This window comes from Quercus robur, chromosome 9 (assembly GCF_932294415.1).
Source record: "Quercus robur chromosome 9, dhQueRobu3.1, whole genome shotgun sequence".
Classification (NCBI taxonomy): domain Eukaryota; kingdom Viridiplantae; phylum Streptophyta; class Magnoliopsida; order Fagales; family Fagaceae; genus Quercus; species Quercus robur.
In genome coordinates, this window is record NC_065542.1 from 14066547 (window position 1) to 14091688 (window position 25142).

Consider the following 25142-nt stretch of genomic DNA (forward strand, 5'->3'; position numbering starts at 1 on the left):
GTTAAACAAAATGAGGGGCATAGCCCGAGGACAAGGATAGGGTAAGAATGACTATAAATCAAAGTTTGAGTATATATAAGGCTTATTACAAGCTTGCCTGAGAAGGAAAATCTCTTCTCTCTATGTTCTTGTTCTAGATTCTGTTCTTTTTCTTTTCTTTTCTCCAGATCCCCTTCATCTGGAATTTTTCTTCCCCTTATATACTTCTCAGCACTTCATATCTTGGCCCTTCATCTTCACCTACCCATATTCTCATCATGACACCTGTCCCCTTAAACTTCTGATGAAGGTGGTAGAAGGAGTTGCTTGCTGTGATCTCCACTATTCAGGTCACTTCCTCATCAATGCAGCTGATAAAGTTGTTGCTAGTCATTTAATGCAGAGGCAGTAAGCTACTTCTCACTAGAGACTTCCCTTACCCTCTATGATTCTCTCTCCACAACCTGTCCTTCCCAACTAGAACTCCCAAAAGTCTTTTGTCTCTTCTCCTCCTCGGGTGGATTCCCTTGTTGGTTTTATGATGCCTTAATAATAATGATAACAGCTTAACGATTCCTTCCTCGGTCCTCGAGCGCCCATAATAGCCCCTTAAAACCTTACTATTAACTTTGAGGTAAAAAGTAAGGTTTTAGTCATATATCCCACTTGATACGTGCCAAACGCATTCCCACGTGGTAACGTCTTTTCACTTGTTATCAGCACGTTCCTGATGCTTCGGTATTCACGATCCCATATTTATTGTGTCAAGCAGCTGCTTGTTCCCCCACGTTCTACAATGTGATGATGATCCTACGGTCCTTATTTACCTGCATTTATGAGTAGGAATTTTACCACTCATTTTTCACCCCCATATAAGGAGAGGTTGAGGCTGATTTGGCCTCATTTACTCATTTGGCAAATTTTTGTTGAAGCAGCAGCTCGAGGAGAGACTTTTCTATTGCTTGTAGGTGTGTTTGGATTCATATTCTTTTGCACGTAGATTTTTTATTTCCTACACCATAAATCTCCATGGGTAGATTTGCTAAGCTAGTAGATACCCTTGAAGGCATGGCTGCCTTTAGGGCTCGATATAGGATCCCTAACGGTGTTGAACTTCAATACTGTGAACTGGGCGAATGGATGGTTATGAACAGACCTGCTGGCTCAATAGTGATTCCAATGATCGCCTTCATAGAAGGCGGGATAGAAATTCCTATGGGAAGGGTCACTAATGACTTCTTGATGAACTACAGGCTGACCCCCACACAATGCTCCCCTTACATTTTTAGGGTCCTCAGCAGCGTAGATATGATAAACCAAAAAATGGGGACTAACCTCACATGGCATGATGTGAATTGGGTATACAACTGCCAAAAAGGAAAGGAAACCAAATACTACATCAAATGTAGAGTCCTAGTCGTTAGGTTAATATCTTGTATGCATGAGTCAAACAAGGGGATGGATGAGAACTTCCTTATCGTCTCGGGTGACTGGCATCATGGGTTGCACTATCCCACCCAAGAAGGGGAACCAGGTAGGGTTCCCACAAATCTTAGATGCGTGTAGGATTTTTATATTTACATAAAGAAAAATTTTTACAAGGTTTTTTCTCTAACCTGTGACTTATATTACTTCTTTTTTGGTAGATGAATACCTCATCGCCTCGAACAAGAACCTCGTGAATTTTCCCAACCTAAATCGGATCCTTAGGTCAGAAATTTTTCTACATAAAGACTGCCAACTCTTGGCAGTGCATATAATCCTCGGGTTTGAACACATCTTTAAATGCTTCTAAAGCCCGAAGAACGTAATTAAAGCTAAAGAAAAGCGGTTAGCCTTAATTGACGTAGTAGTCCCCAATTTTCTACTAACAGATCCTCCTCCACCTAGAATGCAAGACGCCATACCCTCAGATAACGAGGATACAGAGTGCACTCCCGAACCCACCCAAGAGGTGATAGACAAGGATTTCGAGGTCTTCTACCATCAAGAGGACCCCAAAGAATTCCCCGGTCCCTCCTAACGTCATTTACCTCCTGCCCAAGTCAGCACTAGCCAGGAGGAAGCTAACATACCTGAAGGGTTGGTGTTTCGAAGAAAAGACCCCAGACTTACTGGCATTGCTCATAGCCCACGCTAGGGGTGCCTCCCCAGTAGTTTCCATAGTGCCTCAACCACCCACTCCTGCCCTCACGCGTGCATTCTCTGCTGATGCCATAGACAAGAAAAGAAAAAGGGGCCAAAGGGGTAAGGGATCTAAGGATGTTGAAGAGGGAGAAGTCATACATCCCTCAAAGTAGCCTTCATCCAAGGAGCCCCTAAAATCTAGGGCTTAGCAGAAAAAGAACGTCCCTTCTGGGACGTCCAAAGGCTTAAAGAGAGAACAATAGTCGAAAGCCTCGGCATGGAGGCCTTCATTTGTGCTAAGCTTAGGAAGCCCTGTCATGGATGATGCCAATCTCAGGGATCCCCAGAAAGGAAGATCAGGCATTTTGGCAAAATGTATGGAAAAGGCTCTCCCTCTACCTGAAAACATGCAGGAGCTTCGATCTTTTTGGAAACGTGAAGTCTTCCTTTCATTAAAGAGAGACATTGCCAAGGTATATACTCACTCTCTTCTTTTCATAAGTTAATATAACACGTGCAAGGATACTAACCTATAGCAATTTTCTAGTTTGTGCAAGCAGCCTTTGTGGCTGAGGAATAGGTGAACCACGCCCTGGGCCAAGCTCGTGAGGTTGGGGGCAAACTCGAGGCCACTGAGAAGGCCCATGCCAAGACTGAGAAGAGGCTGGAGGACACTTTCTTCCACCTAGCTGAGGTAGAAAAATCAAGAAAAAATACTGAGTTTGCCTTGGCTTGGTTTGAGAAACAGGTAGAGGAGGCAAGGGCTTCTCAAAAGAAGGCCGAAAGTCAGCTGGCCTTGGCCATGGTGAAGGCCAAACAACAACAGAAGTAGCTAGAGGCTAAGGATGCTGAAAGGGCTAAGGCCGAGTAGGATGCCTATGATGCAAGCATGACTAAGACTGCATAAAGTCTTACAGCTAAGCTTAGGGATGTTGCTTAGGCCTTTTGCCTAGAGGTCTGGGGTGAAGCCCTAAACGCAGCTGGGGTTAGTGTTGAATCAGAGTTTCGAGCCCCTAATAAGGCATACTATCCCCCAACCTTACATTTTGCTCCTAGTCTTCCTCAATCCCCAGTTAATCCCGACCCTGCCTCTACCTCGGATCAACCTACCTCCACATTAGCTGCCACACCTTCTACAAAGCAAGGGCACGATTAACCAACTCCAATAGCTATTGTGGATGTGGAATCTGAGGAGGTAATTGAAGTTAAGCAACTAAAGAGGAAGAAGAAGGAGAAGGAGAAAGAAAAAGAGAAAGAGAAAGAGAAAGAAAAAGAGGCAACAACCTAACTTAGTTATAGGTTGAGCTTTTTAGCCAATTTTGTAATCAGGCTTAAGTGTAGTTAACGTCTCATCCTTCTCTTATTGTAGTCCAACTCCTGAACTTTAATAAAAATATTTGATTTTCACTTTGCACTTTTTCATCTATTTAAGTTTAATTAGTGTCTCTAGCATTAGTGTTTTTTTGGATTTTCTAATAGTGGATATTCTATAATTCAAAGTTCTATAGAAATTAGAATTTTGCTTTCTTTTTAGCAAGAGATAGTCTCTGGAACCATTTTGGGCATATCTTTTAATGATACATCTTTGTGGTTTTTGTGGTCAATTCTCTTTTTTCATTGCAAAGCTCAATCGGGGTTCTTCTCTATATATCTAAAAGTCATTCTAGAAACAATTTTCAGACTATTTGTTATCTTGGTCGTAAAGTCCAATGATTGATTAACTGTTTTTGTTTTTTGCCCCTATCTCACATTGGATTTAGAAATCTTACTCTTTTGAAAAGTAAAATGTGATTAGCCAGTCCTTGGCATTTAAAATTGCATGGAACATTGGGATGGTGCAGGGACCACTCTATTGGCAACACATTGTAGATTTACGAAGCACATTGCCATGCATTTACCAATATTACGTTGTTTTAGTTGATAAAGCCAGATATTTTTATGTACAAATTAATATGTGCTAATCAGGATTGCTTCTTAGTTACCATGTTATTATTGGGTTAAACTGATTAGTTTTTGAGTTTTTAGAGTGATATTATGTTCATGAGTTTTTTTAATTAGCTATAGATTTTTATTGTTTGTGTTTTAAAAAATAAACAGAGACAAAAATGAGATGAATTCTCCTATTGCATAACAACTACGTCAACATTTGGTATTAACAAGTTCTGCAAAGATCTACGAATTGAAGTTATTGCAAATATTAGTTATTCTCTAAAAAATTACTTCACAACAAAGAAAAATCAAGAGCAATCACAACCTTCTAGTAAAGAGATACATGTAGTGGTTTCAAAGGTGTCTAGACTCACTTGGCTTGAAATATTCAAAATAATTAAAAAGCTAATACATGGAAGTGTAGAGGAAGTATTTAAAAAGTCCTTCAAATGATGACGATAAGGACTAGACACAACTTCTGCTTAGTCCCCCATTAGTTATAATCTCGAGTGTTAGATTTTTCTTTTAGATGTTATGTAAAAGACACATATACTTTATTTGTTTATCTTGATATAGAACTTTTTAGCTGTGAAGAACTTCAAACCAATTTTTTTAGTTTGAGATTTTGAATGTTGTGAAAAAACTCGTGTTTGGGGCTCTCTCTTTCTCTCTAGAACATTTTAGTTGACAAGACATTTTTTTAGATGGTTATGATGGAAGATATATAGTCATCATCTTGTCAATTGGCTATGTAGAAGGTTTAAAAATAATAATAACTCAAACACAACCTTATAAAGGAGTTCATGGATTTGGAGCTACTGTCAGTAAGTTCTACATGAAGTAGCAAATTAAAATAGAATTCTTCTATTTGTAAACTCCAATTCTATATAGTGGATATGTTTTCCTTTGTGTCAGTGGTTAAGCCCTCATGAGAGTTTTAATTCGGAATTTTTCCAATTGGTTTTTCCAGCGAGACCATATTGCATGTAATTTTATTTACGCTTTTATTTAATTATGCAATTTTGTGTTTGACTGCATTAACCATAGCTGTAACACCCCGACTCAATTTTTATAATTAAACTATGAGTTTAAGTGGTTAAGTATTATTAATATTTTAAGCCACTTACTTACCAAAATTAATATAAGAGTATTTAATAAACATATTATTTTATAATGTCATTGAATAAGAATTGTAAAGATTATAAATAATTGAAATGACTATTTGTATTATAAATATATACTTAGCATGTACAAAACTATATTAAGTGTGTTAAGTTATTACATACATAGTTGGTATTTTAATTAAGCATGATGCATGAGATAGTATAGTGGAAATTCCACCCACATGCAACCAATTGAAATTCAACACATAATGCCAAAGTTTCATGCATGTGAACAAACGCAAAGACCAAGACTTGGACATGCAATCACCAAGCTCCACCTCACCTCTTCCTTGACTTTCTCAAAAAAATAGAACATCCAAGAAGCCATCTTCCTCTCTAGTTTCTACGGGTAAACACACAAATCTGAAATTTCAGCTCACTTTGCTCTCTTTTTCTCTCAAGGAAAGTGCTAGGAAGCTCTCTTGAGTCTTCCCTCAAGTCCACAGGTTCACACACCAAAAGAAAACTCATTTCTTCATATTCTCTCAAAGGAACCAGAAAACTCTCTCAAGCTCTCTACCATTCTTTCAGGAGTGGTTCTATGTCTATTTTTCCCCTTAAGAACCATAAACTTGGTAAGGGTTCTAGCTACTCTCCTCTTAGAATCCATGTTTTCCTTTAAATAATTTTAGTAATGGTATTTGTAAGTCTATATATATATATATATATATATATATATGCTGTTTTAAGAAGCTTTGAAATTGTGTTGGTGATTTGTTGAAGGTAGGTTAGGGTTTTTACTAATTAATGATTTTATAGGATTAAGGAAGTAAGAAAAAGTTAGGATGAGTATTTTGATGCTGCTGCTGGGATTTTTGGTTGTGTGTATTTTGCTCTAAATGGTTAAGTGACTGTATGTAAGTGTTTTATAACATGTCTAATGAGCGTATAAAAATCCCCATATGAAAATACCATCGTTTGATAATTGTTTGTGAATTTACAATAAAACGTTGCAAAGCTGTCACTGTGACAGATTCTGTGTTCATGCATGGTAAATTATGTATTAAATTGTATATAGTGAATTTGGATGCTAGGGATAATTCCTATGAAACCTAAGACACTTGAGGTTGTTAGTGAATTGGTCTCACAGCATTTGGATTAATATAAAAATAATGGTTTAATTTATAAGTTGCATGAAATTCTGTCAAGACAGATTTGAGTATTCTGTCTTACGTGATTTTTAGTAAATCATGGGTTTATGTTTTGACTCCGAAATTTTTATGGTATATACTGGACATATATTGGAGTGGTTATGTAAAATTTCATGACAATTGGATATGTGTGGAAAGCCCATTTATATTTTACAAATGGAGCATACACTGCTGAAATGAGCAGTGAACAACATATGCTACACCTGACTTTGAGGATTTAATTCCAAAGTTAGGGTGAATGTTTTGAGCTATAATTTAATATGCTTATTTTTTGGTATGTCTTGATCATATATTAATTTTGTGTAACTTTTTTTGAGGTTTAGTACTCAAAGGAGGGGTTCTAAACCATGCGACGGTTGTATTTATGAAGCTGTTTTTTCCGACGTGTTGTATGTTACTATATGAATGTATATAGTTACATGACCATGCTTAAAGGATTTTATATTCATGCATGCATTATTGCCCTAATCTCAAAGCACCTTTTGAAATAAGGTTGGCTCTTCTAGAGATATGGGATTAATATAAGAATGTTGGTTTCTCTAGGATTTTGTACCTGTTGTTTAATGAATGTATTTTTGTTTGTGGGAACCTCATTGAGGTGGGATTAGGATTTCCTTGATTCTAAGAGATAGGCTTTGAGATGAATGTGTAAGTTTATGTTAAAGAATAATGGATGGTAATAAGCTTTGATATTTGGTTTAGGTGTTACCAATATCCAAGTCTAAGCTCCTTCAACTGTAGGCTCTCGGTTCCTTTGCTTTCAGGTAAGAGATAAGTTATATGGGTATTTGGTAAGTCATGAGGTTATTTTGAAGTATATTATGCATTAAAAGGTTTTTTATTAGAGATATGGCATATAATCATTATTCTGACAAAGATATATTCATGAGCTTTCGAAAACTTATGTATATGATTTAAGCATATTGATGCTATTACTGATTCCACGAACATGATGTGTGCTATTATTATGAAATGTTATGCAAAATAAGAAATTTCAGTATGATGTAAAGTATGAAATGTTTTCAGGTTATGTCCTCTGGTGATCTAAACTCGGCTAGTAGGGGTTAATTACTGGCTTTCCATGGAAAAATGTTATCTGTTTGGCCATTTAAAGTAGAGGAAATGGGGTTGCCCGTAACTCTAGGCCATTTAAAGTAGAGGAAATGGAGTTGCTTGTAACTCTAATCTGAACAAGGCCTTCTCCCCAATGTCTACGGACGGCGGGGAGGAATAAAACCTTGAGGAGATATGCCATCAGGCCTCTCAAAGAGGACAATATCATGCACACGAGGTCACCCAAATGTGATGAGGCCTTCTCTGTACAGACTTATCAGATATGGACTAACAAATATGTTATGAATAGCTATGTTATGTTATTAATCATGAGAGAATTATTTTGTTAAAATGCTGTGAAAAGTAAAAGCTCTCATGGCAAGAAGAAGTTTCTAATGAAAAGAAAAGCTGTTCATCAAAGATAAAAGTTTCTGAAGTTCTGTTATGCTATAAAGATAAAGTTTCTGATGAAAGTACAAGTTATGTTTAAAAGTTATCAGCTACCTGTTCTTTATGAAATGTTAAGTTTTATGACTATAAAATTTATAATATTTTTCAGGAAAAGGTTTATAAAGAAAGGTTTTCTTATTGAGTCAAGATGTTTCTAGTTTAATACAAAGTTGCCGATTATCTTATTTAAGTTAAAATGATTATTTTGTAATGAGAATATACATATGGTGACTTTGTAGGAAATGAAAAAAGTTTAATTCAAAAGGTTTTGGTAATATTAATCTGATAAGAAAAATGAGAACAATTATTTTCTATGAAGAGCGTATAGGTTATTTTTATGAATAGTATAAAATACTATGCATGAAAAGATGTTCTCCTAATATTCATAGAAAGAAATGATCTGATTTACATGCATTCTTATTAAATTTTCATATATCTTACCTTTACTGAGTTGTGTAGCTCACCCCTTCCACTTTTTCAGTTAACAGGTTTTATTTTGGAGCAGAGGGAGCCTTAGTCGAGTTTTGGAAGGAGCTAGTTTTAGTTTTATATGTATAGATCCTAAATTTAGCAATATGATGTTTAGATTTGTAGCATTGTGTATTTTAGGATCAAATGAAAGTTGTGTACCTTAAAGTATTAAGAGATGTATTATATAAAAGTATATAAATTAAATGACTAGTGGATTATGTTATATTTTGAGTACGGTGTAGATGCTATGACTATTAAGTAAAAAAATTATATCAAGAAGTAAATAAACAAGTATGAAAAGAAAAAGAGAAGCTTTTGGAAAAGTTTTGTAAAAGTTAAGTTGGTTCTTGTTAATATCAGGTTTAAGCTTGATATTAGCATGCCATTCATGGTCATAAATCCGGGTATCGGGTTTAGGGCGTGACAATAGCCATATTGATAATTAGATTAAATAATCTAGGTTTAATGATTTCGTTAATTGGCACAACCGGAGTATAAATTACCTAACACATTTATACCTAAAAAAACTTATTAGCATCTTAATTTGATAATAAATTTAGTAATAATTAAGAAATGTGTGTCATAGGTTTTAAATTCTATTGTATCTTAATAGGAAAAATATTTATATATATATTGAAAAGGATCATGGGTGTAATTGTCAATGACCTACTTCTTCTATGTATGTACTGGAAGTTGTTATCTATTGAAAAGGATGAGGAAGATGTAGCTATAGAACTTCTTGCAGAGGAGGAACTGAATTCTCATCGTTTTTCACCAGCCACAATGACACATTTTACACCCTTGAATTCTCAGGAATGGAACTCTAGATTGGAAGTTATGGTTGTGCAAAGCTCTCCTGGCATGAGTGTTCCCATGGGACATGTTGAGAACCTTAGGAGCCGATCAATTCCGAGCGAGAATGAAATCCATGGGGTTCCTAGTGGTACATTGGAGTCTGCAAGAAATTCTAATGCATCAAAAGAGGCAGCAAATGATGTATCTTCTCAGGTAAAGGAGGAAACAATCCCTTCAAAGAGAGTTGCATCATTGGATAGACTAAGGGATGTACTTTCTGTACTGTCTTCAGAAGGAAAAGATGATTTGACCACGAGATGGAAAAAAATATTGTGGAAATCATGTGTTTACCTTGTTACTACAGGAATGTTGATTGCTTTGCTTCTGGGTCTAAATATGTCATGGATTGCAATTACTACTGCGTTTGCTCTTTTAGGTCTTGATTTCAGGGATGCTAGGACAAGCCTTGAAAAGTTATAATCTACAAGCACGTTGCTTTCTACCTTTAAATTATTTTTTCCCTATCAAAAAATTGTAAATCATAACTTGTTGGTGATTATGACCATTGATTGCTTGTTGGAGAGTTTACTATATGTCAAGTTTATTTCTCTTCTTTGCCAGGTCTCCTATTCTCTGTTAGTTTTCTTTTGTGGAATGTTTATCACAGTTGAAGGCTTTAACAAAACTGGAATCCCAAGTACTCTATGGGACTTTATGGAGCCCTATTCAAAAATCGATCATGTTAGTGGGATAGCAATTCTCGCCATTGTCATACTTGTCATGTCAAATTTGGCTTCAAATGTACCAACTGGTATGTTGATGGATTTCTTCCATATATATATATATATATATATATATTTTTTTTTTCTTCTATTATCTGTTTCATAATTTTTTTTTTTTGGATATGTCAGATGAAATTAACTTTTTGGACTAACACTTGTTTGTAAGTCCGTTTTAAACAACTTTTTTCCTTATTGAATAAATCGAGTTTGCCAAGCTTTCTTGTTAGAATTTCAAGCTGTGCAGAGACTAATTCAACATTGGGATGCATATAAGTTTGTTGCGCTATCTTTAGATTTCTGGGGAATATGTTAGTGTATAATTTGGACTTTGCATACAGATTATCTCTTCAGGATATCATAGTATTCCCAGTTTTTATTTTTTAATTGCATATTTCTAGTTTTCACTTCTTCTCAAGATCCTTTCTCTAGTTGAGACAAACTGACATTAACCTTTCTCAAGATTCTTCCCAATTTCACTTCTCAAAAAAAATACTTGAGACAACTGACATTAACCTTTCTCATGCATGTTCAAATCTTACTCAAGCTGATAGTACACCACCATTTTACTGAACAGGTCTTTCAGTCTAAGAAGTGTCTTTCACTTCCCTTTGTACACAAACTGGCACCCTTTTGGGTCATTTCTCAGATCTCGAGATAATTGCAACGACAACAGCATTTCTCACCAAGTTGTTGTTTTCAATTGACATTTTGTAAAACCATAAACAATTTTTGGATATGCTTACCCCCTCAGAATTCTGCCATAGCATTCAATTAAACAACAAACATTTTGCAGTTTGTGCTAGAAGGAAAATTTCCTTTCAGTAACAAAGGGATTTTTATACTAGTAATTGTAGGGAATTTAACCAAAATCCCAACCTGTGAGAAACAAAAAAAAAAAAAAAAAATAGAGAAAACACACGCCAAAGAAAACAATCACACGCACAAGACAATATTGACGTGGTTCGACAATTTACCTACGTTCACGGAGTTACAGGGATTTCACTATTATCAGGGAAAAGTACATTACAATGTGCGGCTACAATATTTTTCACTCTATATAAACACGGCAACCGACTCACAATAATAACCCTAATCACCAAAGTCGGTTCCACAATGGGCTAAACGGGCCAAAAAAAATTTTTTGGGGGGCGTTGCCCCTGGACCCCCAGGAGGCTTGTACATGAGCGCTCCGACTTGGGCCTATCGGCCCAAGCCTCCGCTTCATGGACTAAGCCTCAGTAAATCTCCCATTAAAAACCACGCAATATTATTTGGGTCGGGTCGGGTCGAGTCGTAGAACCGGATCAAACAAAACTAGGCACCACAAAGCCCAATAAATCTCCCACTTGGAGACTAGTTCAATCACCAACATCAACCGCAATCTTCCAAAAACACAATCCCCTCATCCCTGCAACTCATTCTCCTGTTCTCAAGCTAGAAGGCCAACTGAAGCTGCACACAGCTTCAACTTCTCAATAGTGGCACCCTTAGTCAACATGTCTGCCGGGTTCTTAGATCCACAAATCTTCTCAAGTATTACCAACTTATCTTCAACAAGGTAACAGATAAAGTGGTATTTTGTCTGTATATGCTTCGACTTTGATTGAAAAGCCGAATTTTTAACAAGAAAAATTGCACTCTGACTGTCACTGTGTAGAATGCCCATCTCCTGCTTCTTACCCAATTCATCTAAGAAACCATGTAGCCAAATCATCTCCTTTCCAGCTTCAGTTGCTGCAACATACTCAGCTTCTGTAGTAGACAAAGTAACAATCTTCTGTAGATTTGAAGCCCATGATATAGTTGTACCACCCAGAGTAAAAACAAACCCAGTTGTACTCTTTCTACTATCAATATCACCAACAAAATCAGCATCTACATAACCCTGTAGTTTCAAACTTGCACCTGTGAAGCAAAGACATGTATCTGATGAACCCTTCAAATATCTCAAAATCCACTTGACTGCCTCCCAATGCTGCTTTCTAGGCCTACTCATGAATCTACTCACAACTCCCACTGCATGTGCAATGTCTGGCCTTGTACACACCATAGCATACATCAAGCTACCAATGGCTGAGGCATAGGGCACCTTGCTCATATGGTCCCTTTCTTCTTCTGTCTTCGGTGACTGTTCTTTGCTTAGTTTGAAATGACTACCCAAGGGTGTGCTCACTGGTTTAGCTTCATTTATGTTGAACCTACTGAGAACTTTCTTCACATACTCTGGCTGTGAAAGTTTCAATGTACCATTAGCCCTGTCTCTAATGATTCTCATACCAAGAATTTGTTTTGCAGCTCCCAAATCCTTCATTGCAAACTATTTGGACAATTTCTTCTTTAAATTATTAATCTCCTTAATGCTAGACCCTGCAATAAGCATATCATCCACATACAATAGTAATATGATGTAAGAATTGTCAAAAGATTTAACATAGCAACAATGATCAACTTCACATCTGTTGAACCCAATTCTATGTATAAAACTGTCAAATTTCTTGTACCACTGTCCAGGAGCTTGTTTTAGGCCATACAAGCTCTTTCTCAGTTTGCAAACTAGATTCTCTTGTCCCTGAACAATGAACCCTTTTGGCTGAATCATGTAAAGGTCTTCCTCCAAGTCACCATGAAGGAATGTCGTCTTCACATCTAACTACTCAAGATGTAAATTTTCTGCAGCCACTATTCCCAGTACCAGTCTAATTGTTGACATCTTCACAACTGGAGAAAATATCTCTGTGTAGTCAATGCCTTCCTTTTGCTGGAACCCTTTAACAACTAATCTGGCCTTGTAACATTTGCTACCATTATGCTCATTCTTTATTCTGTATACCCACTCATTGTGCAAAGCCTTCTTTCCTACTGGCAATTCATTCAGTTCCCATGTCTGATTCCCTAACAAGGAATCCATCTCATCCTTCATGGCTAACTCCCACTTGCTTGAATTCTCATCTTGCAAGGCTTCATCATAACACTCTGGCTCACCACCATCAGTCAACAAGAGATAATTTAAAATAGGTGAATAACACTGTGGAGGTCTAATGTTCCTGGAAGATTTGCGAACTTCAGCTACAAGTGTACTCAGATCTACCTGTGAATTTATATTTTCCTTATCTTCTTCACCCCTTTTCTAGACAGTATTTTCAGTTAATTCATCTAAGTTGACAAACTCAGATTTCTTTTGATCTATCTCTGTAACATCTAACACTACAGTTGATCTATCCTTATACATAACATGTTCATTAAATATCACATTTCTACTTCTAATGATTTTCCTGTTTTGTTCATCCCAAAACCTATAGCCAAATTTCTCATCACCATAGCCAATGAAAAAACATATTTTAGACTTTGCATTAAGTTTACTACGAGCATCAGAATCAATATGAACATAAGAAACACAACCAAACACTTTTAAGTGTGAAAACTTTACCTCTTTACCGCTCCAAACCTCCTCAAGAAGTCTGAACTCCATGGGAACTGATGGTCCTCAGTTTATCAAGTAAGCTGCAGTGCTAACAGCATTAGCCTAGAAAGTATTTGGTAGTCCAGCATGCAACATCATATTCCTAGCATGCTCATTGAGAGTTCTGTTCATGCGCTCAACCACACCATTTTGCTGTGGTGTCCCAGGAATGGTCTTCTCCATCCTAATTCCTTGTGCAGCACAATACTCACTGAACCCTCCATCTATGTACTCTCCTCCATTATCTGACCTCAAACATTTTACTTTCAAACTTGTTTCTGTCTCAACCATGGCCTCCACTTCTTAAAAGTTTCAAATACATCAAATTTATTTTTCAGAAAATAAACTCATACCTTTCTGCTTGAGTCATCAATAAAAGTGATGTAGTACCTTGAACCTCCGAGGGATGCAATCGGAGAAGGCCCCTACAAATCAGTGTGTACTAGTTCCGATTTTTCAGCTTTCGGTGTCCTGCCAGTTTTCAAGAAGCTCACCTTTTTTTGCTTTCCTAAGATGCAACTTTCACACATGTCAAAATCAATGGACTTCAATTTTGGTAGTTTTCCTTTTAACAGCAGCATCTTCATCCCTTTCTCACTCATGTGACCAAGTCTGCGGTGCCATAGGCTTGTATCAGTACTTGCATCAGCAACTGCAATTGTGTCTCTTGGACATGAGGTCATATATAGAGTACCAGTCTTCTTTCCACGAGCCAATACCCTAACTCCCTTTGTAACCTTCCAAGTACCACCAATAAATAGTATTGCATGTCCTTCATCATCAAGTTGTCCAACAGAAATTAGATTCCTCCTCAAGTCAGGAATATGTCGAACCTTCTCCAGTAACCAAACAAATCCATTGGGCAACAATATCCGAACGTCTCCCATACCTACAACATCCAAGGCTGAACCATCAGCCAAATGCACCTTACCAAAATCACCTGCAACATAATTTTGTATGATTTCTCGGTGTGGAGTGGTATGAAACGAAGCTCCTGAATCCAAAACCCAATCATCAAGTGGACTATCTACAGCAATAAGTAATGCATCATGTACCTCTTCTGTTACAGCATTAGCAGAATCATCTTCATTCTTCTTTTTAGGACTTTTGCATTGCCTCCTAAAGTGACCTGTTTTCCCATAGTTCCAGCATTATACTTGTCGGCCTGATTTAGATTTGCTTTTGCTTCGATTAAAATTTTTGGATTTTGATCTACCCCGGTCTGAATTTCTGTCATTACCTCTGCCTCTTGTCTCAAGGTTTAGGACAGAACCAGATCCTGAGGTTTCGCTTGCATCTCTTCTGCGAATCTCCTCAGCCAAAATTAAATCTCGTATATCATTGTACTTGAGCTTTTCCTTTCCTATAGAATTGCTTACTGCCATCCTCATTGCCACCCAACTGTTTGGCAAAGAAGCCAAGACGATCAGAGCACGAATCTCATCATCATAATCAATTTCTACAGACGACAATTGATTTGTGATAGTGTGAAATTCGTTCAAATGTTGTGCTACTGATGCATTCTCTGCCATCTTCAAATTGAACAATTTCCTCATCAGATGCACTTTGTTGTTTGCAAATGGCTTTTCATACATACCGGAAAAAGCCTTCATCAGATCTGTTGTGGTCTTCTCCTTTACAACATTGTGTGCAACAGACCTAGACAGAGTTAACCTAATAACTCCCAAAACCTGTCTGTCAAGAAGCGCCCATTCTTCAACCTTCATAGCCTTAGGTTTTGTCCCCAAAAGAGGCAAATGCAATTTCCTCCCATAGAGATAATCTTCAATCTGCATCCTCCAATACGTGAAGTTTGTGCCATCAAACTTTTCTATTCCAGACGCCTTTCTTGCTTCCTCTGCCATTACTCCCACTCAAACCTAACCCTAAGCTCTGATACCAATTGTAGGGAATTAGGCCGAATTCCCAATCTGTGAGAAACAATAAAATAAAATAAAAAAATAGAGAAAACACATGCCAAAGAAAACAATCACACACACAAGACAATATTTACGTGGTTCGGCAATTTGCCTACGTCTACGGAGTTGCAAGGATTTCACTATTATCAAGGAAAAGTACAATACAATGTGCAGCTACAATATTTTTCACTCTATATAAACACAACAACCGACTCACAATAATAACCCTAATCACCAAAGTCAGTTCCACAATGGGCTAAACGGGCCAAAAAAAAATTTTTGGGGGGCGTTGCCCCCAGACCCCCAGGAGGCTTGTCCATGAGCGCTGAGGCTTAGGCCTATCGACTCAAGCCTCCGCTCCATGGACTAAGCTTCAGTAAATCTCCCATTAAAAACCACACAATATTATTCGGGTCGGGTCGTAGAACCAGATAAAAAAAAACTAGGCTCCACATAGTAATGATAACTGTGAATTGACAAGGCTCTCAGTTATCCATGGCCCTTGTGTACATAATATAGGAAACAAGGGAAGCTCTTGCACTGAATCTGTGAGATTTTTTTTCATAAATGACCTGGTAGCCTAGTACTATGGTTTAATCTTTCTTTTTGCATCTCTGATTAAGAATTGTTTTTCTTTCATGTACAACAACAAGAACAACGAACAAAGCCTTAGTCCCAAAATTTTGGGGTCACCTATGGATCCTTAATAGACTAATTAGGTTTTTCTTTCATATAAAAAGTATCTAATGATTTTGGTGAAACATCTCTAAGTTGATGCTGTATTCTGTTTGTTATGAACATTCTTGAGGTTCATGTTAATGTTCATTTCTTTCATTTTGTTTTTTTCCCCAACATTTTGTTGATTTATGATAAATTGTTTGTTTGATGTAAGCCATTATTCGGCATCATAAAGGCCGTTTTAAAACTATTTACACGAGAGTTCCTATAACTCATGTTAATATTGTGTAGTTCTCTTGCTTGGAGCACGAGTGGCAGCATTGGCAGCTGCAGTTTCTGCAGCTGATGAGAAGAAGGCATGGCTAATCTTAGCTTGGGTCAGCACAGTAGCTGGGAACCTCTCATTATTGGGATCAGCTGCCAACATAATCGTGTGTGAGCAGGCTCGCCGAGCTCCCGAACTTGGGTACACTTTATCCTTTTGGAGCCATCTCAAATTTGGAGTCCCCTCAACTCTTATAGTCACTGCCATTGGTTTGACACTTATAAGATGATGTTGATGCTCTTACACATGACACAATGTTTTTATGTAATAAATTTTGTAGAGGAAGATTGTTTCAACATTTGAGCAGTTCAAAGCTGACAAATGTTGTTTTTCTCTTAATCTCTATTTAATTATAACGTTTTTCAATAGTTGCTGAGTGATTATTTCAGATAGACATCCACTGAACAATGGGGTGAACTGTGCATCACTTGCCTATTTATACTATTAGTTTGACCAGCTCAGTGTTTGTTCAATTCTTCCTTTTCTTTTATTGCAAAAGAATTCTACTTTTTTTTCCTCTCTCCTATATTTTTTATTTTTTATTTTTTCAATCTACCAAAATAAGGATGTAAATCTCATAAATAGACATATGCATGTTTGTCAAAAATGAAAAACGAAATAAAAATATCAAACAGGTCAGAGTTTAGAAAGAAGAAGCCTTTCTAAATTCAAACTACTATAATTATATATTCAAATCCCAATTCGATCTTGTAATACTAATTCTGGCCTTAGTCACTTATATTTTGAGAAATCCAAACAAATTATAGTTTGTTTATTTTATAGTACTTAATTATATGAGGTCAATTTGGAATGTTCATTGTTGTAAGATAACATTTAACCATATTCAAGAATTGATAGCCTAAAGTCCTATAGTTTTTAGCTCAACTAGTACTTATTAATGTTTCTAATAAATGTATTCAATGTTTAAATCTCACTTTCCCCGTTGGACTATCAAATTATAAAAAATTAATTTAAAATTGATAAACACAGTTAGCATTAGTTAGTCAATTTGTTTAAAACTTTAGTATACCAACAATGTGTGTACCAATTACTATTGTTTAGGATTTAGTACTGGCAACTTCTATATGAAAAATTTTGTGTCAGGATAGTTGAATTTAATGTTATTAAGTTATTTATTTAATTCTTTTTCTTTTTTCCTTTTTTTTTTTAAGAATCTAGTTAGGCAGGAGTTTGTGTAATGAATTGCATCAAGGAGTTAAAGTTCCTGAGGCCTGCACAAGAAAAGTTAGGACTCGATTGAGCAATTGTTGAAGTCAGGCAGAAATTTACATGATTCTCATTTAACCATCGCTCAAGTAAATTACATAGCTATTAGTCTTTAACTTGACTCAAAAACTTATTGAAGTGATGATTCTTAACCTACCTTTAAATGCCCTCTGAGACACAAATTTTAAGATAAGATATTTGTTATACAAAGTAGATCTAAAGACTAAATGTGCCTTTCTTATTATTCTAAAAAAAAAAAACTTCCCATGTTGGTTCAATGTTAAGAACCCAACTTGTGAGCCTGAATCTATTCCATTGAAACCATAGAAATTGTCACCCTCTATTAGTAACCTCACAGACCTACTAGAGTTCATAATTGGTGTGGACGAGTTCGTTTGTGTAGAAGAAGTCTAGAGTTCATATCCTAATGCTACTTTATTCTTTATTTTAATGAGTTTAGATTGTGGTGACATATTTGTGATTGCTTCATTATTGTGGTCGCAAACTATTATTGTTTGATTCTGTATACAAGTGAGAGTCAATCCACTAATTAGAACACTTAAAGAGTCAAAATCGGTTTTTTCAACTGTCACCACTAATATATGTATTGGTTAAGTATCACTGATAGTATTAATAACATTTAAATTATTTACATTGCAATGACTGTTTTAATCTAATATAAAGGATAAGAAAGAAACAGTAAAGTTAATAGAATACATATTTCTTTTGTTAGATTATTAATATTAGAGGAAAGGCTTTGGTGCAGTGGTTACTCCACAAGTATAAATGTTTCTGAGGTGTGGGGGGCAAGGGTCGGGGTTCGAGTCTCTAGAAGGGAGTTTCATAGACATATATACTTAGATTAGGCTAGTTTTTTTTTTTTTTTTTTTTTTTTTTTAATATACCTTGAAAAATTTTGAGTTTTAAATTAATATGGATTTTTTAACCACCCTAGAAAAAAACTTGACCATCCTTAAAAAAAAAAAAATAAATAAAAAAAACTTGAACACCTTTAATAACAATTGAGCCCATCAAAAATAAAATTAAACCTCTCTAAAATTTTGGTCCATTGAATGTTGAAAAAAAAAATTGCAAAAAATGCAATGTTCATAATATTTTCGTAACAAATCCTAAATAGCAGGTTGTTACTGATAAAAAAAATAATTTTAATGATAAGTTCAAATTAGAATCAGTAAAAACTTACCACCTAAGCTTTGTTGTGAAAGTGTTGCAAAAATGTTATGGACATAGCACTTCTCAAAAATTGTCCAAACAAACAAATTAGCCTAAAATCTCAAATCAAATGTTTAATTGTGATTTTTTAAATTGTGTTTTTAAATGACATATTTTAAAATCGCTAAATTTTTATATATAAAAAATGCACACTTTTTAAATAGCTAGTTTTTTAGTGCTTGCTTTAGTCTTTAGCCGAATTTGTTGGATTTATGTGATATATATTTTCAAAAAGATAATGCATTTTGTTTATATTAGTACTTATTTAGGCAATATATTAGTAATTGAATGAGAGGTCAATAACTTAATAATTACTTGATTGTGTATATTAAAAAAGATGTAGCTGATAATATTAATAGTGAAACTATCATATCACACATGATTTCAAAATATGAAAACTTATGAAATGAAATTTTAAAACTTTATGTATTTGCGTATGTTTTTATTTTGTAACGTTAATATATTCAAGTTTTATTATAATTATTTTTTTTTAATGACCACATTGAAAAGAATTTCTGGAGCCGCCATAGGGTTTGAAATTTTAAACCCATTTGGATCAATCATAACAAGATGCAGTCTTCACAAAAGTGCATTCTAATCTAATCATCCTTGAAATTTGGTGTTACATGTAGCCCCAGTATAACATTATCAGACCACTATTTTTTCACATAGAATAATAGGTTTTTTGAACAAATAAAACCAAAAGATTAGGAATTTTTTTTTTAAGCCTCTAAAAGTAAATCAAACTTATCAAAGTACTTTTTAGCTTGTTCACGTAGTGAAGTTGTTTAACATATGTGTGCGAGGGCGCGCGAGCGTGAGCGCGTATGTATAGTTTTTCCACTTTAAAAGTAAAAGAATGAAAAAAAAAAAAAAAATCTAAACTTTAATAATTTACTCAAGCGTGCCTTTTGTTTATGGCATTTGATATTTGCTGAATAGAAGTGTGCCTTCTAGCTAATGAATGACCTTTGTTCTAATTTTTGGATAAAAAGATAGCGTAATCTCTGAGCTTAGTTGTCCCTATTATTAGTGGATTGAATTATTGTCACTCTTTCTAAGAAATTCGGAGGAAAATAGAACACCGTCTTTATTGTAGAGTGGCCTGAGTGGAAGTTAGTGTTTTTTTGGATTTTCTAATAGTGTAAATTCTATTCTAATAGTGGAAATTCTATAATTCAAAGTTCTATAGAATGTAAAATTTCGCTTTCTTTTTAGCAAGAGATAGTCTCTGGAACCATTTTGGTGTTGACACTCCATTTTGCAACCTACATTTAACCTCACATGGAGGATAAAAGGGTAATTTCACCTTGGAAATATGCATCTTGATTTTGATCACTAGACCCTTAATCTCATTTCACCAAAACGATATTTATGTTGTAAAGATCAAATTGACTGGCCATAAACCCTAATCGGACCATCAGATTAAAAGTTATCATCAAATCAAGTTCTAATGGCCGGGATGCACTATCATAAATTGAATCTGACTATATGTGATTATGAACAATTGATTTCAATTGGTTATAAGTATAATCAATTTGAGAACGATGATGTGTCATAATTTGATTGGTTAGGAATACATTTTATAGTAAGGTTGCACACACCTAATTAACTAGATAGTTAAACATTAATTATTCAATGAGTAATTTGTGCAATTATTTTTTAATTAGGGTAAATTTGGGACCAATTAAGTTTGAAATGGGAGTAATTGGAGCCATTTAATGTTAATTGGGAGCTAATTTGGGACCTATTAATATTAATTGTGCTGAAATTATTTTCTAACAAATGACCTCTTCTCACCATTTTATCGATATCTCTCAGAATATTTTTAATCTGTGAATGAGGTTAATTTTTCCAAAAACTAGACATCCAGGGCTTCAATTTGAGCACAAGAACGAGACAATTTCGAACAAAATTGAGTTAGATATGATTATTCGAAGTTGGCTCTACAAGTTGTTATAGCAGCTACGGGAAAACCGAATTTTGGCTTGCTTCTCACTCCCACCAATCTTTCCATTTAATGCACTAGATTTCCCCCAAGGCTAAAATGAGGCCTAGGTTCATGATTCTTTGTCAACCCTCATTAAATGGCATTCCATTCATATTTCTACCACCACTACTATATAAAACCCCCCTCTCCTTCATTCTAGGACAAACAAAAAACCCCCTCTCTTCCCCTCTCTTGAGTTATAGTGAAGTTGAGTAGTCTTGTCATATCTTGGTCTTCCTGAAACTCAAGGTATTGAGTGAGACTCACTCTTCCTCTCCTAACTCTTCTTTTCCTCCACCCTTAGGACCTCTACCAAAAGTCTCCTCCTCCACTATATGAATCTTGCATGAAGGTATAATCCCTTTCCCTAACTTGTTTTTTGTGTTGCAATGATGAGAATTTAGGATTAAAGCATGATAGTAACTATTTAAATTCTCTTGAATATGTTTAAATGTTCTTATATATTCTTCATATGTTCTTGATTGTTCATCACATGTTCATGCATAACACTAATTTTAATCTTAAATCCACATCAAAAATATGAAAAACATGTTTGTTTAATAATCCTTTCAAATCCTTGAATCTAAGATATCACCATTCACACACATTCACGAGAGTTTATTTTTCAATCCAAATGCAATGCTTAATAAATTGAATTACGGTTTATCACATGCACACATATTAAATTCAACATGCAAATTGATTGATAACATATTGGATAATATGATATGAATGTTGGCCACCATAGTCTAGAAGACCGGTTTCACCGGACAAGGTAGGTGCCTTACACCTTCCCACCTTGTAACATAGCCTCCGAGCTTAGATCAAAAGTTAGTAGATCAAATGCTTAACCATGTAATTTTTTATTTTTAGATTGTAACTAGGAAACAAAGCCATGTACTTTATCTTAGATTGTATCTAGGACCAAAGCCATATAATTTTCCTATGATCAATGTAAATTCAATTACAAATTAATAAAATGGGAATTTTTCAATTTTGGTTTTCTTATTTATTCCAATAATTAAATAAGTGGCGACTCCATTGTAAAACCCTTAATCTAAATGGGAAAATATAACTAGTCGAACCTCCATTTTGAGAGGCAATAACACGACTCCACCCATTCACGTGAGTTTAGCCCAACATCCTATAAAAAACAGGCCGGGGGTGCGGTCTCTCACATTTGGGCATATCTTTTAATGATACATCTTTGTGGTTTTTGTGGTCAATTCTCATTTTTCATTGCAAAGCTCAATTGGGGTTCTTCTCTATATATCTAAAAGTCATTCTAGAAACAATTTTCAAACTTTTTGTTATCTTGGTCATAAAGTCCAATGATTGAATAACTGTTTTTTTTTTTTTTTTTGCCCCTATCTCACATTGGATTTAGAAATCTTACTCTTTTGATAAGTAAAATGTGATTAGCCAGTCCTTGGCATTTAAAATTGCATGGAACATTGGGATGGTGCAGGGACCACTCTATTGGCAACACATTGTAGATTTACGAAGCACATTGCCATGCATTTACCAATATTATGTTGTTTTAGTTGATAAAGCCGGATATTTTTATGTACAAATTAATATGTGCTAATCAGGATTGTTTCTTAGTTATCCATATTATTATTGGGTTAAACTAATTAGTTTTTGAGTTTTTAGAGTGATATTATGTGCATGAGTTTTTTAATTAGCTATAGATTTTTATTGTTTGTCTTTTAAAAAATAAACAGAGACAAAAATGAGATGAATTCTCCTATTGCATAACAACTATGTCAACATTTGGTATTAACAAGTTTTGTAAAGATCTACTAATTGAAGTTATTGCAAATATTAGTTATTCTCTAAAAAATTACTTCACAGCAAAGAAAAATCAAGAGCAATCACAACCTTCTAGTAAAGAGATACATGTAGTGGTTTCAAAGGTGTCTAGACTCACTTGGCTTGAAATATTCAAAATAATTAAAAAGCTAATACATGGAAGTGTAGAGGACTTTTAAGTATTTAAAAAGTCCTTCAAATGATGACGATAAGGACTAGACACGACTTCTACTTAGTTCCCCATTAGTTATAATCTTGAGTGTTAGATTGTTCTTTTAGATGTTATGTAAAAGACACATATACTTTATTTGTTTATCTTGATATAAAACTTTTTAGCTGTGAAGAACTTCAAACCAATTTATTAGTTTGAGATTTTGAATGTTGTGAAAAAACTCGTGTTTGGGGCTCTCTATCTCTATCTCTATCTCTCTCTAGAACATTTTAGTTGACAAGATATTTTTTTAGTTGGCTATGATGGAAGATATCTAGTCATTATCTTGTCAATTGGCTATGTAGAAGGTTTAAAAATAATAATAATTCAAACACAACCTTATAAAGGAGTTCATGGATTTGGAGCTACTGTTAGTAAGTTCTACATGAAGTAGCAAATTAAAATAGAATTCTTCTACTTGTAAACTCCAATTCTATATAGTGGATATGTTTTCCTTTGAGTCTGTGGTTAAGCCCTCATAAGAGTTTTAATTCAGAATTTTTCCAATTGGTTTTTCCAGCGCTACCATATTGCGTGTAATTTTATTTACTCTGTTATTTAATTATGGAATTTTGTGTTTGACTGCATTAACCATAGCCATATTGATAATTAGATTAAATAATCTAGGTTTAATGATTTAGTTAATTGGCACAACCGGAGTATAAATTACCTAACACATTTATACCTAAAAAAACTGATTAGCATCTTAATTTGATAATAAATTTAGTAATAATTAAGAAATGTGTGTCATAGGTTTTAAATTCTATTGTATCTTAATAGGAAAAATAAAATATAATAATAATAATAATAATAATAATAATAATAATAATGTAGATAATGTATTCAAAATTTCAAATCTTGCTTTTTTTAATATAAAGTACAAGACATTGCAATTGTACAATAGATGCTCCGAATTCCAAATTTTATTGTTTAAAAAAGAGAGTCAAAATATGATATTAACCCACGATAGGGCATTACTACCACTTGCCATACCACTTTCTAAGTTACTATATATCTTAGCCATACCACTTAGACTAAGTTACTATATCTTATCACACAATGACTCCTCATTTCAGTTGTTACTATATATCTTTCTGTTTTTTTATAGGACACTTACTAAACATCTTATTGCACTATGACTCATCATTCCAATCAACGTTTTTTTTTTTTGGGTAACGAGAAGAATAATATATATATATATATATATATATATATATATATTTGATGAAAGAGAGGAATAATATTAAACATATGTTGTTCTACTATAAAAGAGTTCTCAACTTTGTCAAAAGATAATGAGTTAGCCACCATTGGCAGTAAAATATCTTACAAAAAAAATAATATTAGAATTGCATAGAACCCAAGTTGGTAAGTGCATTAGCACATTGATTGACTTCCCTAAATAAATGTTAAAGGCTTAAAGCCTCCTGAGGTCAATTTCAGTCAATGTTATTTTCCATTAATTTTATCTAAAGGGCCACAAGCCTTTAGGTGAGAGTTTGTACTTGGAGAGGTTGGCCTGTTTGGTTGTATTGTTTAAACAATAGTTTTTGTTGTTTAACCATAGCCACATTGATAATTAGATTAAATAATCTAGGTTTAATGATTTAGTTAATTGGCACAACCGGAGTATAAATTACCTAACACATTTATACCTACACTACAAAAAACGTGTTTTTTAGCTACGTTCTTTTAAGTTATGTTTACAAAAACGCAACTATAGAGTGTGTTTGAGCCGCATTTCACGCAAACGCAGCTACAGCGCCAGAAGTATAGCCGCGTGCACTAAACGCAGCCCAAGATCAGCTCTGTATTCGCGTTTATAGGGAAATTCAGCTGCGTTTTGCTAGGTTAGGCTTAAGCAGCATTTTAAAAACGCGACTATAGATCGATCTTTTTATTTATTTATTTATTTATTTATTTATAAATATGTCCTTAATCTGCGTTTACACAACATGGCTATAGGTCTGTCCTAAAGCTACGTTTAAGAGTAAAATGCAGCCATAGGCACCCCTGAAGCTGCGTTTATATAAACGCGGCTTCAAGCATGTCTATGCTACGTTTATGTAAACACGGCTACAGGACCCAGTATAAAAACAAAAAACACCCTTGAGTTCTTCGAACACTCTAAGCCATTCTCTGTCTAAGCCCTTTGAACACCCTAAGCCGTGGTTAGACCCAATCTGCGACTCCCAACTATTCACGCCCTCTCTATCACCGATCCTACTCACCGACACTGACAAAGCCCAGTCCTCCATCACTGGCGCTGCCTTGGGTCTCTCCCTCTCTCTCTCTCTCTCCAACTCTCAATCTCACTCAAGACACTCTCAAGGCCGACTAGTAGTAAGTTTTTTAAATTTTGATTTTTGTTTTAGGGTTTCCATTTT

The 25142-nt window shown here is 34.9% G+C and overlaps 2 protein-coding genes across 7 annotated transcripts in view; both read left to right on the forward strand.

The window, feature by feature from the left end:
- LOC126699718 (silicon efflux transporter LSI2-like) overlaps positions 1–16743 on the forward strand; it is an 88143-nt gene extending 71400 nt beyond the window's left edge. For 2 of the 4 annotated variants that reach the window (XM_050397669.1, XM_050397676.1), the window contains exon 4: positions 16249–16743. In XM_050397669.1, the coding sequence (XP_050253626.1) occupies positions 16249–16511 (263 nt within the window). In that variant the 3' untranslated portion in view covers positions 16512–16743. Of the gene's footprint in view, positions 1–9739; positions 9930–16248 lie in introns of all 4 variants that reach the window. The other 2 variants (XM_050397670.1, XM_050397678.1) reach the window with 2 other exon arrangements.
- On the forward strand, positions 5499–9733 carry LOC126699722 (uncharacterized). 3 transcript variants are annotated; one of them, XR_007646872.1, is made up of 4 exons: positions 5516–5773; positions 7052–7113; positions 8334–8404; positions 9137–9277. XR_007646872.1 is itself a non-coding variant. In XM_050397686.1 (3 exons), exon 3 carries the CDS (start codon positions 8897–8899, stop codon positions 9596–9598), a length of 702 nt encoding a protein of 233 aa, XP_050253643.1. In that variant the 5' UTR covers positions 5499–5773; positions 7052–7113; positions 7376–8896; the 3' UTR covers positions 9599–9733. The 3 variants fall into 3 exon arrangements, 2 of the variants coding, with proteins under 2 accessions (XP_050253643.1, XP_050253642.1); XM_050397686.1 differs by having other exon boundaries at positions 5499–5773; positions 7376–9733; XM_050397685.1 differs by having other exon boundaries at positions 5502–5773; positions 8334–9733.
- Positions 16744–25142: the final 8399 nt, after the last annotated feature.